This window comes from Monodelphis domestica, chromosome 7 (genome assembly GCF_027887165.1).
Source record: "Monodelphis domestica isolate mMonDom1 chromosome 7, mMonDom1.pri, whole genome shotgun sequence".
NCBI lineage: Eukaryota > Metazoa > Chordata > Mammalia > Didelphimorphia > Didelphidae > Monodelphis > Monodelphis domestica.
The window spans coordinates 97,530,132-97,546,774 of record NC_077233.1 but is presented as its reverse complement, the minus strand read 5'-3'; the positions used below and the strand labels follow the sequence as shown (position 1 = coordinate 97,546,774).

The window sequence follows — 16,643 nt, the reverse complement described above, 5'->3', positions numbered from 1 at the left end:
AAAGAAGGGCAATGGTGAAGCTGGGAGTGTCTATATTCCCCAGAAGGCCATGATTCCAAGCCTGTCAGAACTGTTGGAGCATGCAAACCAATCTTAGGTCCTTTACCTCTTTTTTTTTTTAAACCCTTACCTTCTTTGTTATAATTAATCTGTGCATTGGTTCCAAGGCAGAAGAATGGTAAGGGCTTGGCAATGGAGGTTAAGTGACTTGCCCATGGTCACATAGCTAGGAAATGTCTGAGGTCACATTTGAACTCGGGACCTCTTGACCCTAGGTCTGTGAGCACCTAGCTGCCCTCTGATCTTTCACCTTTTGGGACAAAGTATTGAGGAAGGAGGAACTGAAGCAGTCTGATCTCCCCTTACCAGTTACCATGAGGCTCTTAAGGATGTTCCTTTCTTTGAGATATAAATTTCAAGCCAGTAGAAGAAAAAGGGGGAGGGCTGGCAATAAAATGCATGTCTCTAGTACTTTAAGGCTAATAAGCATTTTCCTCACAATAACCCCATGGAGATACTATCACCCCTGTTTGAGTCCCAGAGAAGCAATTCTTTCAAGGTCATACAACTATTTAGTACCCAAGATAAACCTGAACCCAGGTCTAGGTTCTTTCTACTATTTTAGTGGTTATCAAAGTGTGGTCTGGAGATCTTTGGGGGTCCCCAAGCTCTCTCAGGAGGTCAAGACTATTTTCATGATATCACTAAGATATCATAATTTCTAATACAATAAATGTCTGTAGAAAAAATCCACATAAATAAAAGGTTTTGGTGGTGGGGATCAGGGGAAGGAATCTTCAATGATTTTTGTGTAAGGGGTTAAGTATAATGGGGTCCTGAAACAAAAAATTTTAAGAACCTCTCAACTACACCATGCTGCTTCTGTCCATGAAGAAGGCCGCGGATCAGGTATTCTGCTGGGATATCTCCTGACAATGGTTTCAGTGTCTAGGTACTAGAAAGAAGTAGTCTTTTGGCCAAGTAGAGCCAAGAGGGCTCAGTACTAAGAGAGGCCAAGGGGGTTGCAGATATCTGCAGCCCCCCAGTGAACTCCCAATATCCCCCTACAAATGGAACAAGCCTATGGAAAATTAGCTTGAGAGGAGGGATGCACCATAGACCTTGCATTGGTGTCTACCCATGTGGCACAGGGTTAAGGGTTGGGTATAGGTAGCAGGGTAGTGTTTTAGGCTGAATCCAAGGGATCTGAGGTCTAGTCCTGACTCTGCCACTTGTTTGCTTTGTACCAGGCACAACCTTTATATATTACATGCCAAATTTATTGAATGTTTACATTGTGATTTTATACTTAAAAAGTAAAGCAAGCTATGCTAAAGATAACAGATTTATAATTTAATATAGAATTCTCTTTTGCCATTCTAATATACATATATGAAAATGCTCTTTTTAAATTTGTTTTGTTCATTTGAGAATGTAAACTGTTTTTAACATTATGCGGATTGGATGACAGTAATAATTCTCAAATATTTTGGTGTCAGAACCCTTTTATACTCTTTTTTAAAAATTTAATTAATTTTTTTAATTCAGTCCTTCCCTCCCCTCCCCACACAAGGTATCATCCTGCAAAATATATAGAACACGTTACATTCTTAAAAATTATTATTACTGTTATTATTTTAATCCTTACCTTCTGTCTTAGAATTGATACTAAGCACTACTTCCAAGGCAGAAGAACTATAAGGATTAGGCAATGGGGGTTAAGTGACTTGGCCAGGGTCACACAGATAGGAAGAGTTTGTGGCCAGTTTTGAGCTCAAAGTCCTCCCAACTCCAGTCCTGACTTGCTGAGCCACCAACTGCCCCCACTTTTAAAAATTGAGAACATCAAAATTGTGGGTTATAGCTATAAATATTTACCATATAAAAATATTAAAAGCTGAAATATCTTCATAGTATTATGAAAATAGCATAACCCATTGATATATGTCATATCTCTAAACATGAAGCTAGGCTGCTAGAGGAAAGGTCTGGGCCTCCTCCCATCTCCTTCACTCTTTGGAAGTTCAGAAGGGCATCTGCCTTCATGATCAGAGGAGACTGAGAAGGAGTCATAATCCAGTTCCCCCAATCCTGAACTCACCTCATTGAGGGAAGGGCAGCGGAGTGGGGCTGTCTTCAGGAGCTGCCCATCAGCATAGACGTAGAGCAAGTTTTGGCTGAAGGGTCGGCGGCCAGGCACATGGATAATGGCAACACTGTGCTAAAAGGAGAACCCTTTACATCAGATGCCTCATAGTCTGCTTTGGGGAAGCAGGAGGTTTTCAGGCTGTCACAATTCCTGATTCTGCTGGGTCCCCCCCTGCCCGGCATCCAAGGATGCCCTGGGTCCTGTCCCTGGGTCCTGTCCCTGGGTCCTTGTTTCTCCCATCTGAAAAAGGAGGGAGATTGCCACAGCTTCTCTCAGTTGACTGAGGTTTTCCAAAGTCAGGGGAGCCATATTTTGTCCTTTGTTGGAATTCCCCACAGCATCTACTGCTAGGCTGGGAACTGAGCAGGAACTGTAATCACCATGGCAGAGGAAAGCTCACTAGCCAAGCAGACAAGAAACCTGCGTCCTCGTCCTGAACGACCTTGTCTTTGCCTCTCTGTGATTCATTTACAAAATGACAGGCTCGGATTAAATGGATGTAGAATTCAGAGCTGCAGAAGACCATGGAAAAGATCTAGTCTCCTACTTTCATCTAACGAAGAAAGAAATTAAGGCCTAGAAAGGATAAGATGATAACTGTAGGTAGTAAATGTAATTCAACTAAATTCGAGCAATTATGAGGCACCCACTAAGTGCCAGGGATAGTGCTAACTCCTAGGAACACAGAGACAAACCAGAACCTGTCTGGTCCCTGCTCTCGGGTGAAGCTATATTCTAATGGATAAATGTAGAATCAAAAGTCAAACCTAGGTCTTAGGACCTTGTCTCTAAGGTTCTTTTCAGCACCGACATTCTATGATTGACATAGAACAGATCACTTTTATGTAGGGCTTTGAAGCTTTAAAAATGTTTTTCTCCAAACAACCTCTTAAGTTGGTGGGTCAAATATGAATGTCTTTGTTTTTACAGAAGAATAAACAGAGGTTCAGACTTCACAAGGTGACTTGTGAACATCACCTGCTGGCATCAGAATCTAAATCCAGAGATACTGATTTCAAGAGGGGGGCTCTTTCCATTCCCACCATATGATGATTCCCTATTCTCGCTGAGCAGTTGTTCCTATAAAATCAAGACTGCTACAAAGACAGTTTGGGGAAAGACAAAGAGAAGTCAAGAAGCAAGAGGCAGAGAGAAGGTCAGACTGGGATGTAGAAGTGCTTAGGATATAAATTCCACCTTCTTTATCTCCCAGGGGCCCTGGCTCACCCAGGCAGAGTCGTTGAAAGGAAACTCAGGCAGCGACACCGTCATATACTCCTTCCTGGTGCACACGGCTACCACAAGCATTCCAGCAGATGTGAAGAAGGCCTCAAAGCCTGTACCACTGGGTGTGAAAAAGCTGGGCCGGGGACAGCCCCCATCATGGGCTGTTGTCACCTTCCCTTCCCAGACACAGTAGCCAAGGGTGGTGGCCCCTGTGGACACCAGTGCCTTGGGGCATTGGTTCATTCAAGGTAACCATGCCAACACCCTCCCACTCACCAACCTCCAGCCCACATGCCACCCAAACAGATAATTATATTCCTCTATCTACCATCCCAGATCTAATTAATGAAACACTTATTACATGCCTACTGAGTGTTGGGCACTGTTTAGTGTTGGGGAAGTTGCAGAGGTGAAAGAATAGAATCTGTCATAGAATCTAGAATGGCAAGGAAGCTTAGGGATCACCTGGATCAAACCTTTTATTTTTCAGAGGGAGAAACAGAGGTCCGAGGAGTAGAAGGGGTTTACTCAAAGTCACACTCATTATAACTAGCAGCTGGGGCTTAAATTCAGATCCTAGGACCTGGCAGTGTTAGGTGAAAGAGCTCTGGATTTATAGGCAATGAATGTAGGTTGTAATTCCATCTGTTATTTCCTAGTAATGTGGTCTTACACAAGTCACTTCTGTCTGGGACTCTGCTTCTCCCTCTGTGGAGAACTAGATTAGCAAGCAAGATTTTTTCTAGCTCTAAATCCTTAGAGATGTTTTGCAAAATTTCTCAATTGTATATTCAGGGTTTTAAGCTATTGGCTCCTGATTCCCTTTATCTCACCCTGATCCTCTGAGTGTGCCCTGACTCTATGTCCTGAAAGCACCTTCCTTCTTCTCCTCCTCTTCCTCCTCCTTCCATAGGGTACAGATCACTGCCAACAAGTCACAGCCCACCAATTCCCCCCTTACCTGTAAAGCTGCTTCCTCTTGAGCTGGGGAGGGCCAGCAGGATGAAATATGGAGCAGCCTCCCCTTTGGAGGCTGGGGATAGGTGGCTCCTGGTGAAGGCAGAGCCAAGCATGGAAGGAGAAGGCAGCCCCTGGCCACCGCTGGATAGAAGGCACCATAATGCCTGCCATGCTGGGGGTCAGGTCGAAGTAACGTAGAGCCCGCTCTGGCCCTTTCTGACGGGCCATTCCTGACAGAGCCCGGATCACAGAAGCAGTGTAGGGATGGGCACCCTTGCCTGACTCTGTCCAGAGCAGGCGGAAAAGGCACCTCAGCTCCTCTGGCCGCAAGGAGACGCCCCCCAGCGCTTGCAGAAGTTCTAGGAGCTGCTCTGCAGCCTGGCGTTTCAGGGCTGGTTCTGTCCCCAGCGCTTCCAACAGGTAGTTTACCAGACCGGCTTTCACACATGTGGTCTGGCTGAGAGGGCCCCCATCACACAGGAGTCGGAGCCTTTCTGCAAGGTACACCTGGAGGTCACTGGAGGGTAAAACTGGAAGCCACTGGGCCAGGATCAGCAGAGGCTGCTCATTCCGAATGGGAGGGGGTGGGCAGGCATTGTGGTCGCCCTCCACAGCCTGTCAGGGTAGGTAGGGGAAAAAATGTTAATCCCAGCAGAATAGAGTGGATTTGGAATCCAAATATCCAGCTTCAAGCCCTGTGTCTGCCACTTATTAGCTATATGATTTGGGGCAAGCTGCCTCTCTGGGCTTTCGCATCCTCATCTGTAGAAAGAAGAGGTTAAAAGGGTCTTCCCTGCAGGACATTCATTGATTCCCATGTTTTTGCCTCTGATGCTCCTATCAGCCTTGTGAAGAAGCTAAGCCATTTGGGGGTGGGGAGGAAGCTAGCAAAATGGAGTGTTTTTGAATTTTAGAACAATTTACTCGATTAGTTTGGAGGACACAATAGAAAAGAAAGGAAAGCATGTCACTAGCCCTTTAAGAATGTCCCAATTCTTCCAGCATTTTTAGGGAGGCATAAGGAATGGGAACTAATTAGTCACAAGTCAGGCCAGTCACAAAATCAGAGCCTGGGGGTACTGTTAACCTGGTAAGATAGGCAGAGCAGCTGAGCTAGGGAGGGAAAAGGCAGTCGCAATGGCCCTGAGGGACGCACCAGCCTCTCCCCTTCTCTGATATTACTTGTGCCTGGTACATAAATGTAGAGAGAGAAGCAAGGGTGCTATATAAAAACTAACCCTCAACACAGTAACTTGGAGAATGCTCCAGAACATTCTAGTGTTAGAAGAGGAAGAGAAGGGAAATGAAAGAAAGAAGCCAGTTGAGTGGCAGTAGAGATCACAGGTTCTACAGATTTTTGAATAGTATTCCATTGCCCAGGGTCAAACAGCTAGGAATCTGAGACCATATTTGAACCCCAGTCTTCCTGATTTCAGACCTGGAGTTCTTGAGAAGTAGTAAAAAAGCCAGTTTAGCTAGAAGAGACTGGGTATGAAGGGAACAAGATATAACAAGGTCATAACGGAGGTTTGGGGACCAGGTTTCTAGAGTTTATTTAGACCAGTGCTTAAAGAAAATCACCTTGGTAGCTGGATGGAGGGTGAATTAGAGATGAGGCAAGGAGACAGATTTAGGAGGTTATCACAATAATTCAGGCCAGAAGGTTTCTGGTGGCTGTGTGACTTGAAAGAAGAGAGGAGAGGTGTTGTGAAGGTAAAGATGATAAGATTTGGCAACTGACACTCTTTGTGGTGGTCAAAAATTGGAAAATGAGGGGATGTCCTTCAATTGAGGAATAGCTGAACAAATTGTGGTATATGTTGGTGATGGAATACTATTGTGCTCAAAGGAATAGTAAAGTGGAGGAATTCCATGGGAACTGAAACAACCTCCAGGAATTGATGCAGAGTGAGAGGAGCAGAACCAGGAGAACATTGTACACAGAGACTGATACACTGTGGTACAATTGAATGTAATGGACTTCTCCATTAGTGGCAATGCAATGATCCTGAACAACTTGGTGGAATCTACGAGAAAAAATACTATCCACATTTAGAGGAGAAACTGTGGGAGTAAAAACACCGAAGAAAAACAACTGCTTGATTAAATGGGTTTGATGGGGATATGATTGGGTGCAGACTCTAAACAATCACCCTAATGCAAATATCAATAATATGGAAATAGGTTCTGATCAATGACACATGTAAAACCCAGAGGAATTACGTGTTGGCTATGGGAAGGGGTGGGGGAGGGGAGGTAGGGAAAGACTATGATCGTGTAACCAAGGAATAATGTTCTAAATTGACTAAATAAAATTTAAAAAAAGATTTGGCAACTGACTAAAGGGAAGGATGAATGAGAACTGGGTATTAAGGATGGCACTGAGGTTAAGAATCTGACTGATTGGTAGAATGGTGGTTACCATAACCAAAACAGGTAGGTTGGATTTCTATCCTTCTCTTAAAACCTGGTCAAATGCCACTACTTCCAGGAAGTTTCTTGGCTTCCATTTGTTTTGTATCCGTCTAATGCATTTACCTAATATCATATGTCACATTCATTTTCCTCTCATTTCCCTACTAGATTATAAGCTTCATAAAGATAGGGATTGTGTCTTATCTAAACTTTGTCTCTTCCAGCACAGGACTCTGAATATTACATTTTTTAAATGAATGAATGAACAAGTCCCTACTTCTTCTGACATTGTATAGTCTAAGTTCCTTTTCAGCTCTAATCAATCAATTAATCTATGATGAGTGAAGTTATGATTAGAAAGACTAGAGGAGAAACTTGGAATAACTCATCATGGCACCAAATTACCTCAATTCAAAAAACCAAGTCAATTAGTCTGATGTTATTTGACATCAAGATTTTATCAATAGGATCATAGAATTAAGAGTTGGAAGGGATCTTGGAGCTATCAAGTCCAAACTTTTCATTTCACAGATGAGGAAACTGAGGTCTATATTGGAAAAAGTGACTTTTCTAATTTCCCACAGACAAAGTAATCCAAACCAGGTCTCTAGAGCTCTAGTCTAGTGTTTTATTAGACCATAAAACCATACTGAAAACAAAACCAGTCTCATTGAAATCCATATGAACACACCATTCAGACTGCCACTATTTTCCAGATGAAGAAACTGGAGCCCAGAGATAGTAAGTAATTTGCTTAGGTCATAAGTAAATTATATTATATGGCATCAGACTAGAAGTATTGGATTTCATTCATAGTTCTACCTTTATACATACATACATATGTGTAAGTATAAGTATGTATACATGTATACATGTGTGTGCATGTGTATATATACATGTATATAGATTTCTAATGCCATTTAAAATTATTAAAGCTTAAATGCTTTTGGGAAACCTTGGATCTAGGAGACACAAATAAACATTAATTGAATGAATGAAAGAAAAATGAAGAAACAGATAGTTGAATGAAGAAACAAATACTCCTCACTATACCATATCTTGAAGTCTCTAAGACAGGAGAGAAAGAGACACAGAGATATAATTTGCATACTTTCTGGATGGCAACTACTGCATGTGAACACTTGCACCCCATTCCTATCTTGTAAAAATTCTGCATGTGTATCCCATTTGGGATGTAGGTAGAATTCAGGGACTGGTGAAAATTGGACAAGATAAGGGAGCTCAGATAAACCCATTAAACAGATTAGCAAAGTTGACCAATCTATATTTTGGTATCTACTAAACCAAATGACTGATAATAGATATTTCATCATTTCCCCATCCCTTTTCATTTCATCATTTCTCCATCCCTTTTCATTTTCTTACCATGTTAAGCAATTCCTGAAGTAGTCTTTTAGTGGGGGGACCCTGGCTCTTCAGAACCTCAAATAAGTGGGAATAGCCAATTCTCTCCTTAAACACTTCCTGTAGGAACAATTTATACAATAACATTATAAAGAAAAATAACTTTGAGAGAGCTGAGAACTCTGATAATGCTATGACTAGCCATAATTTCAGAAGACCGAAGATGAAGCATGCTAGCCACCTCTCCAATCCTGTGCCCTCCGCCCTTCCTTATGACTCTGGGATCCACCCCTTCACTATACAGCTATAGCCCACTGCTGCCATTCCCCTCGTGCCTCACCTTAGAGCTTCAGGAAGCACCCCAATTGTCCCCTATACCTTGTACTGCCCAGCAGGTCCCTACCTTGGCAGATGGAGAGTTGCTCATGATGGAAGTAAGCACCCTGACAGCATGGACAGCAATGGCATCAGTGTCTCTGTCCAGCACCTTCAAGGGAAGGAGAAGCAATGAAGTTGTAAGAGACTAAAAATTCACACATAATTCTGTTCCCTCCCTATCTAGTTACTTGGTCCCCTGAGTCTAAAGTCTTTGTGGGATTGGAAGGTTATGAAGCAGAAGAAGATGAGGACTCCCTCCAAGGGATGACAAAGGCTCTCTGCCCTGACACTTTTTTCCAGGGGGAGAGAGCACTGAGGTCCAATGTCCTATCTCCTCCTTCTGTCCTGGTCATCTCAGATCATCAGGTGATTACAGGAAAGAGACAGCTGGTCCTCTGTGGATCCAAAGCATTCTTCTCTCAGTGCCAACTGGAGAGTCTGGTATCCACGGGATGGGGTAGCCATAACCCATAGGACCTTGATACTGAAGGCCAGGCCAGGGGCAGGAATTAGACTGAGGACAAGACAAGACCAGGTACCTGGATAGTAATCCCGGAATTCCGACAGAGCTCTTGCTGAGCATGCAGTTCCTGAGAACACACAGGCAATGAGGTCCCAGGGAAGCACGGAGAGGTTGGGGCTTGCTGCTTGGTTGAATGGGAAGGTAGAGATTCATTCCCTGAGTCAGCCAGACTTTTGATTCCAGGAAGAGTTCTAGCCTTCTCTACCCCCAAGTCTTTTGTTTGAAACCCATTTTTCTGGGCTTCTGTCTTCTTCAACACCCATCCCTACACCCCTCTCCCTCTTTCACTCCCGTGGTATGCCGATACAATATACAATCAAGGAAGCACATGAACAGATTCCTGAGTTCCTTCCACCAATTATAAGCAAGCAAAGGAATAGGGAAGTAGGGGAGGATAGAGAAATGGAGATTGTATACTGAATTTGGAGAGAAGTGGGGCTCTCATCATGACCCTCAACGCCATCTTGGGAAATTTCTTGGATGCTCCCTTGTTATGAGAGAAGAGTCCAACTGAGAGTCCAGATGTGCCTACTTCATTAATACCTCTGGTTAACTCTGCTATGAGGATAAGACTTCCCCAGAATCATGGAAATTTGTAGATGAGGGTGCCTTAAAAATCATCTAAACCAACCCCTTCACTTTTTAGAGAAGGAAACTAAGGTCAAGATCAGGTAGACCTAATGTCAAACTGCCCATTAGGAGCAGAGATGGACCTAAATCCAGTTTGAGGAGACTAATGAGCATCACCCACAACCAGTTTCTTCTCCAATAGTGAAATGCTCCTATCTCTCAGATGAAAGATATTTTTTGCCTGAACACCAAGAAGGGTGGGCAATGGCAAGGGGTTGGGTGGCCCCATAGGTAAGGCCAAGCAGATTGATCAGATTTGTTCTACTTGACCCTAGAGTTCCCTCTCAACAGAGGAGACAATGTGAATGCTGTAAAGGTGATTCTTGCTCAGACAGGGGTTGGACTGGCTGCCCTCTGAGGTCTCTTCTACCTCTGATATTCAACAATTCTATGACCCATAATGCTGAGATGCTTTTGACCCTAGGAACCAGTTTCTGTGAATGTAGGCTTTGGCATTGGGGTTAGAATGTAACTGGAGTTGGGGGACATGAGGGAGAGTTAATAAGGAAAGGATCAGGCAGAGAAGACCAGGGTAATCTGGTAGGAAAATCAGTTTCGTTCACCACCATGCATGGCCAGGACACACCGACAGCCACCACCAGACCCAAACTGGGGATGCCAGCACTAGTAAGCCCCCACCCCAGGGACTATGAGAAAATCTTGTGTAAGGAGAGGTTAAGGATTTTCCCTTCAGTTTTTTTGGTTTTTTAATACTTACCTTCTGTCTTAGAATCAATACTATGTATTGATTCCATGGCAGAAGAGTGGTAAGGGCTAGGCAATGGGAATTAAGTGACTTGCCCAGAGTCACACAGTTAGGAAGTGTCTGTGACCAGATTTGAACCCAGGCCCTACCATCTCTAGATCTGGCTCTCAATTCACTGAGCCACCCAGCTGTCCCCCTTCCCTTGGGTTTTAATTCTAAACTACCACCCTCAACTCAAGGCCATTTTATCCTGTCCTTTCCTGCTGATGGTCTGATCTGAAGCACCCTCAGCTCCAGGAGGGTCCTATAGGAGCAAAAGAGAATGTTGCCCCCATCTTATAGCCACAAAACCTCAGAGGAAGGCAGCAGTAGGATAGTGTTTATTTGTGAAGATTTAAGGAACATGTATAGGCTATCGTTTTTCTTTAAGAACAAGAGTAAAGAACACTTTATTTTATAGATAAATAGGAAAACTGAGACCCAAAGGTGAAATGAATTGTGTGACAAATTTATACAACTAGAGGGAGGACTTGAACCAAGGTCTCCCTCATACTAAGTTCAATCTTCATTCTACTACATTCTACATTCATTTTCAGTTGTGTCAGACTCTTCAAGACCCCATTTGGGTTGTAACCAAGGAATAATGTTCTAAATTGACTAAATAAATAACTTACAATTAAAAAAAAGACCCCATTTGGGATTTTCTTGGCAAAAATACTGAAGTGGTTTGCTATTTCCTTCTCCAACTCAATTTTACAGATAAGAAACTGAGGCAAATGAGGTTAAATTACCTACCCAGGGTTACATAGCTAGTCCAAGGCTGGATTTGAATTCAGTTCTTCCTCACTTCAAGCCTGACTCTCTTCTAAGCAACCTAGCTGCCCTCATACCACACCACCATGTTTGTTCTCTCTATATTACTTCCACGAATGGAAGGGATCATATAATTCAAAGCAAAGGAAAATAAAAAATCTACTATTCTCTCTGATTTGGGAAACCATGATGAGATATTTATGTGTGTGTTTTCAACAGGTTTGCCTTCCTCTTTCTCGCCAACATGATAAGTTTTTCCTCCACTCAAGTCCTTGATCAGTGCCTTCCAGTGGCATGGGAGGCTATGCCCATGGAGTCCAAGCTCTATTAAATCCTCCTAAGCTCAAGGGCCTCCAAGGGTAACACTGACAAGGAATATGTACATGTGCAATTGAAGGACCAGCCATAATAAGCTTAAAGAGGTGGCGTTTTTAAACTGACTGCAACCCCTAAAACTGTTGAGTTGTACAGGGGCTTGGTTTTGTGTCAGTTGAGGGAAGAGTATGACTCCCAGCTTACTAGGGATCCAGAAAGTATGTGTGATGAATATATGGTGCCTCTTGAGGCTAAGAAACAAAGGCAGGATGAAAATGACACTGAGGACAAAGAACTTCTCTGTTCCAAGAGATCCACTGATTTAAAACACATCCTCCACACAGCAGCCTTCCTAAAGAATAAGTGCAGTGCAAACAGTTGTCTTATCCTAGAGTCTAAGGAGCTTCACAATCTGAGTCCCACCTATTTTGATCCTTTATTTCACATCATTCTCTTTGTCTCTCCATCCCCCCCCATCCTCTCCCCCACTCTTTCTTCCCTCTCTCCCTCTCCCTCCCTCCCTTCTCCCCTCTCCTCTCTCTCTCTGTTCTCCTCAGCCCCTGGGAACAGATTGGTGAGGGATCCAAACTCCACCTTCATGCTATATTTCTTGCAACAAGAATAGAATAAATACTGAGACCTCAATGCAGCCTTCTCTTTTGGCTGGCGTTGGGTAGGGAACCCAGGAGTTAGGGGTTGAAGAATGGTGCTGGCATCCCCAATTGGCCCCGAAGCTACCCCAGAAAGCCCAAACCAGCATATCAAGAGGTACCTTCTGAATATCGAGCTCGGTCAGTAACTGAGTGGTGAGATCGTTGCCCCCCTCTGAGGCCACCGGGCTTCTAGCCCTCAGGTAGAGCTAGCGGAGGGAGCAATAGGCCAATATGAAAAGAGGAAGAGGAAGAGCAGCAGGGCAGGGAGTGGGGAGAAGGAGGTAAGGCAGAAAAAGGGGAGAGAGAAAATGTGTTATAGCAGAAAATGCAGCTGTCAATATTTTCTCCCTCATCAAATTTTCCTAGAATACGTCAGCTGGATCTCTCCTTTGCCCTATCTGAAATCTACCATGCATACTCCTCATTTGTGTTGTGTGTTGTCTTCCCCCCAAGAAAATGTAAGCATCCCAAGGGCAGGGACTGTGTCTTCCTTCATCTTTATATCTAGTGATGTTTATTAGTACTTTGTATACAGTATGTGCTTAAGAAATGCCTGTATAAAATAACTGAAACCAAAGCCTGCAGAATTCCAAGCTTGGCCCCAAAGAAGAGCTCTCCTTCACTACAGCATGGAGAACTGAATATGGTGTTTGGCTATTTCTGCACCTTGGTTAGTTCTGCTGAATTCTCTGTTCTGCTCTTTTTTTATTCTTTATTATTAGAGGATGGCTTTCTGGGAGGAGGGGGGAGGGCAGAATACACAAGAGATGTAAGTGATGTTAAAACTAAAGAGAACAACAGCCAGTTATTTGAAAAATAAATGTTTGTTGCGGTTGAATTGCCTTTAAGCTGTTAGCAAAGCCATTATCACTACTACCACTGTTCCTAGTCCAGTTTAAAGTAGCTGAGGTTCAGCTTGGGGGGCAGTGAACCATGCATGAGAAGCCATGCAGCTGGGCAGCACTGGCCCCAGAATGCATGTAGGGACAGCATGACCTGGTATATTTAAGGCAGAAGAAAGGATATCATATCGCAAAAACTGGCAGATTTAATTAAGGCCACATTTTATACCATTCGGTGGTTTCAGTTGCTCACAGAGTAAAAGCAAGACCCAGGTGAGCATGTGGATCCTGAGCAAGTTCACATTACTTGGGTTTCCTGAGAAGCAGCCCCCCTGCTAATGCATCTCTTCTCTGGTGGGCCAAGGGAACTGGGGGAAGGGGGTGGAAATGGTGGTGTCTTTTCTCCAGGTCTCTGGTTTCCTGTGCCTGGGTCTGGCACTATTCCAGTATGTTAAGGGATTGGCTTTACCATACCAGATGAGTCTGTACTGTACCTTTTTTTTTTTAAACCCTTACCTTCCATCTTAAAACCAATACTGCATATTGGTTCCAAGGCAGAAGAGCAGTAAGAGCTAGGCAACGGGGATTAAGTGACTTGCCCAGGGTCACACAGCTAGCAAGTATCTGAGGCCAGATTTGAACCCAGGATCTCTCATCACCAGGCCTGATTCTCTATTCATTGAGCCATCTAACTGCTCCCAAGTCATGACTTTTCTTTTCCCTTGCCTTAACTTAGAATCAATACTAATGTATTGGTTCTAAGGCAGAAGAGTGCTAAAGACTAGGATGAGGGTTAAGTGGCTTGTCCAGGGTCACACAGCTAGGAAGTATCTGAGGCCAAAAGAGGGATGGGGAGAACTTGGGATCCAGACAGAACATGCTCATCTTTATAAAACTCCAGCTCCCTAAAGGACTTCAGTGCTAAAGATCCCAGAAGCTGTTTAGTGTTCTCTCCTTCCTCATAGTACCTTCTATTTACTCATGTGTGTGTGTGTTGTCTCCCTGCCTCTTTTTTAGAGCATAAAATCCCTGAGAGCAGGGACAATTTTCATTTTTCTCTCTGAATCCCTGGAACCAAGAAAATACAGTGCATTACCCAGAGTCATCACTTAATAAGTATCTGTCAAGTTGAGATCATAGTACAATCCCTGAATGACTTGTTTGAGACCACATAGAAAGTTCCTGGGAGAGTCTGAATTAAAACTTAGACAAAGGAGCACACACACACACAAAGGATGAAGGAAAGATAGGAGAGAAGGCTGGAAGAAAGATGGGGGGAAATAATATATCTAAGTATGTGGTTCTATCTCTGGCACTCAAGGAGCTAATCAGGAACCAGTCATCCAAGTCCATCTGTCTTTCCCTGCCCCTATCTATAGAACTGCAAAAGAAGGAAAAAAATACATGGCACAGAAAGGAAGAAAGAGACAATAAAAGAAGGAAGAAGGCACAGGTGACTCCCCATCCAGGCATACTGCCAAGAGAAAGAGGCTGCAGGAGTCAGGTCAGGAATTCCCAGTTGCTGAACCCACTAAAATCCCCAGATCTACTGAAGTCATTAAGGTCAACTTCCTGCCTTGAGGCAAGCCAACAATTGGATCATCCCAAATGATGGTGCCCATTTCTAGAGTCCTCTTTCTAGCAAGAGAGCTCCTGCCTTCCTGCCATGATCCTCCAGGGGTAGCAGAGGGAAAATTCAAGGCAGATGGAGGCTAAGGGTGGGCACTTTGGGAAAGCCTCAAGCAAAGGACATGCATCTCTACCCCCTGAGCTGAACCCAGTCACTGCCCAGCCATCTCCCTCTCCCAAGTCAGACTCCTACCTTGCTGTTCTGAATGAGGCGAGTGATGTGTTCAAAGCAGTTGTTGCTAAGGAAGACTGCTTGGAGGACAGGTCGGTCAGCACAGTCAAGCATCTTTGGAATAGCATCTGGATAGAGGCAGAAAGAAGAGAAAGAGAAATAACAGTCAAAATTCCTCAAACCCTTCATAATCAAGGATATTTGACTGAATCTAATAAGATGGAGTTAAAATACATTCTTACACCAGGGTTCAAAAAGTCAGCTTCGCAAGAATAAGACAGGAGAGGTGTGGTTCTAAAAAATCAGGAGTTCAGTTCAGTGGGCTGCAAGCTCAGTATGACTCAACAGTGTGACAGAGGAAATAAGGAAGTCACTGCAACATTAGGCTGTGTTGAGACTTGTAGAGTAATCAGGACTAAAGAGGGGAATAATTCTGCTGTCATCTGCCCTAGTCAGATTAGATCTGTGTTCAGTTACAGTTTCCATGTTTAAGGGGCACACTACTAAGCTGGAGAGAGTCCAGAGGCTGGCACCCTGGAATAGGGAAGAGCCTGAATTCCTACTATCTGAGGACTGGGTGAGAGAACTGGAGAAAATTTCAGGGACAAATGATAGCTGTCCTCAAGCACATGAAGGAATGGGGAATGTGGACCGAAAATTACATTTGTCCTGCTTGGGATCAGAAGGCAGAAATGGAAACTGCCAAGAGGCAAATTTAGAGTTTGTTTATTTGTTTTTTAAACCCCCACTTCTGTCTTTGTAACAACTCTAAGACAGAAGAACAAGGGCTAAGCAAACAGGGTCACACAACTAAGAAGTATTCAGATCTGAAGCCAGATCTGAACCCAGGTCCTTCTGACTCTAGGCTTGGTGTTGTGCCAACTCCAAGCATTGTGCCAACTAGCTGCCTAGAAATGTTACAGTTGCATCCCTTCAAAAGAAGATTTCTCTTGCTCTTGGCCATTCTCTTATTCATACTGTGTGACCCTGGGTGAGTCACTTAACCCCCATTGCCTAGTCCTTACCACTCTCCTGCCTTAGAACCAATACCCAGTATTAATTCTTAGACAGAAAGTAAGGGTTTAAAAAAAAAAAGGCAGCCAATCCTTGACCTAATGTATTCTTTCTTGTTGGTCTACAATCAACTCTTTCAGGTGAAAAGTAACACTGTCCCTCCTTTCCATCCCTTCTCCATCTAGAGATCAAACAAGTAGCCTGCAAACCCCCCCAAACTTCTAAATGAGACAGTGAAGATAAGGACTGAGGGGCTAAGAGGATCCAAAATGATCTCAACCTGCTAGAACCTATTAAGATGAATGTTCTTATAAGGGTAAACATGAAGCCCAATACCTGGATTAAAAATAAATCAACCATGATAGAAGGAGAAGATATGGTTGGACATATCAGTTGTAGAGAGGCAGATTGTGGCTCTATACAAAGAAGGATTTGCTAACATTTAGAACTTGTCCAAAAGTAAAATGGGTTGTGCAGGTGAGTGAAGGGTTCTTCTTTACTGGAGATCTTCAGATATAAGTGGGTTGATTGCTTCTCAGAGATAATATAGAGATTTCTGCTCAGGTATGAGCTGGACTAAATGTCCTCTGGAATCCCTTTCAATTCTGAGATTCTATAAAGACTTTGGGGTTCAGGACAGCTAGGTAGCACAGTGAATAGAATGCCAGGTCTGGAGGACTTGGGTTCAAGTCTGGTCTTAAACACTGTGTGACCCTGGGAAAATCACTTAGCCTCCATGGTCTAGCCTTATTGCTCTTCTGCATTAGAATCAAATTTAAGACAAATGGTAAAGAGTTTAAAAAAAAAGACTTTGGGGTTCTACAAGAGTCAGGGGAATAGATGTTGGTCAGG

At 43.6% G+C, this 16,643-nt stretch overlaps 1 protein-coding gene across 7 annotated transcripts in view; it reads right to left on the bottom strand.

Annotated features, from left to right (window-relative positions):
- NBEAL2 (neurobeachin like 2) overlaps window positions 1–16,643 on the bottom strand; it is a 151,083-nt gene that overhangs the window by 51,422 nt on the left and 83,018 nt on the right. For 4 of the 7 annotated variants that reach the window (XM_056805190.1, XM_056805188.1, XM_007499727.3 and 1 more), the window contains exons 9-16: window positions 14,799–14,905; window positions 12,254–12,340; window positions 9,034–9,138; window positions 8,520–8,603; window positions 8,138–8,236; window positions 4,338–4,951; window positions 3,377–3,509; window positions 2,102–2,221 (exon numbers count right to left, since the gene is read on the bottom strand). In XM_056805190.1, coding sequence (XP_056661168.1) covers window positions 2,102–2,221; window positions 3,377–3,509; window positions 4,338–4,951; window positions 8,138–8,236; window positions 8,520–8,603; window positions 9,034–9,138; window positions 12,254–12,340; window positions 14,799–14,905 — 1,349 coding nt within the window. The remainder of the gene's footprint in view (window positions 1–2,101; window positions 2,222–3,376; window positions 3,510–4,337; window positions 4,952–8,137; window positions 8,237–8,519; window positions 8,604–9,033; window positions 9,139–12,253; window positions 12,341–14,798; window positions 14,906–16,643) is intronic. The other 3 variants (XM_007499730.3, XM_007499731.3, XM_007499732.3) reach the window with 3 other exon arrangements.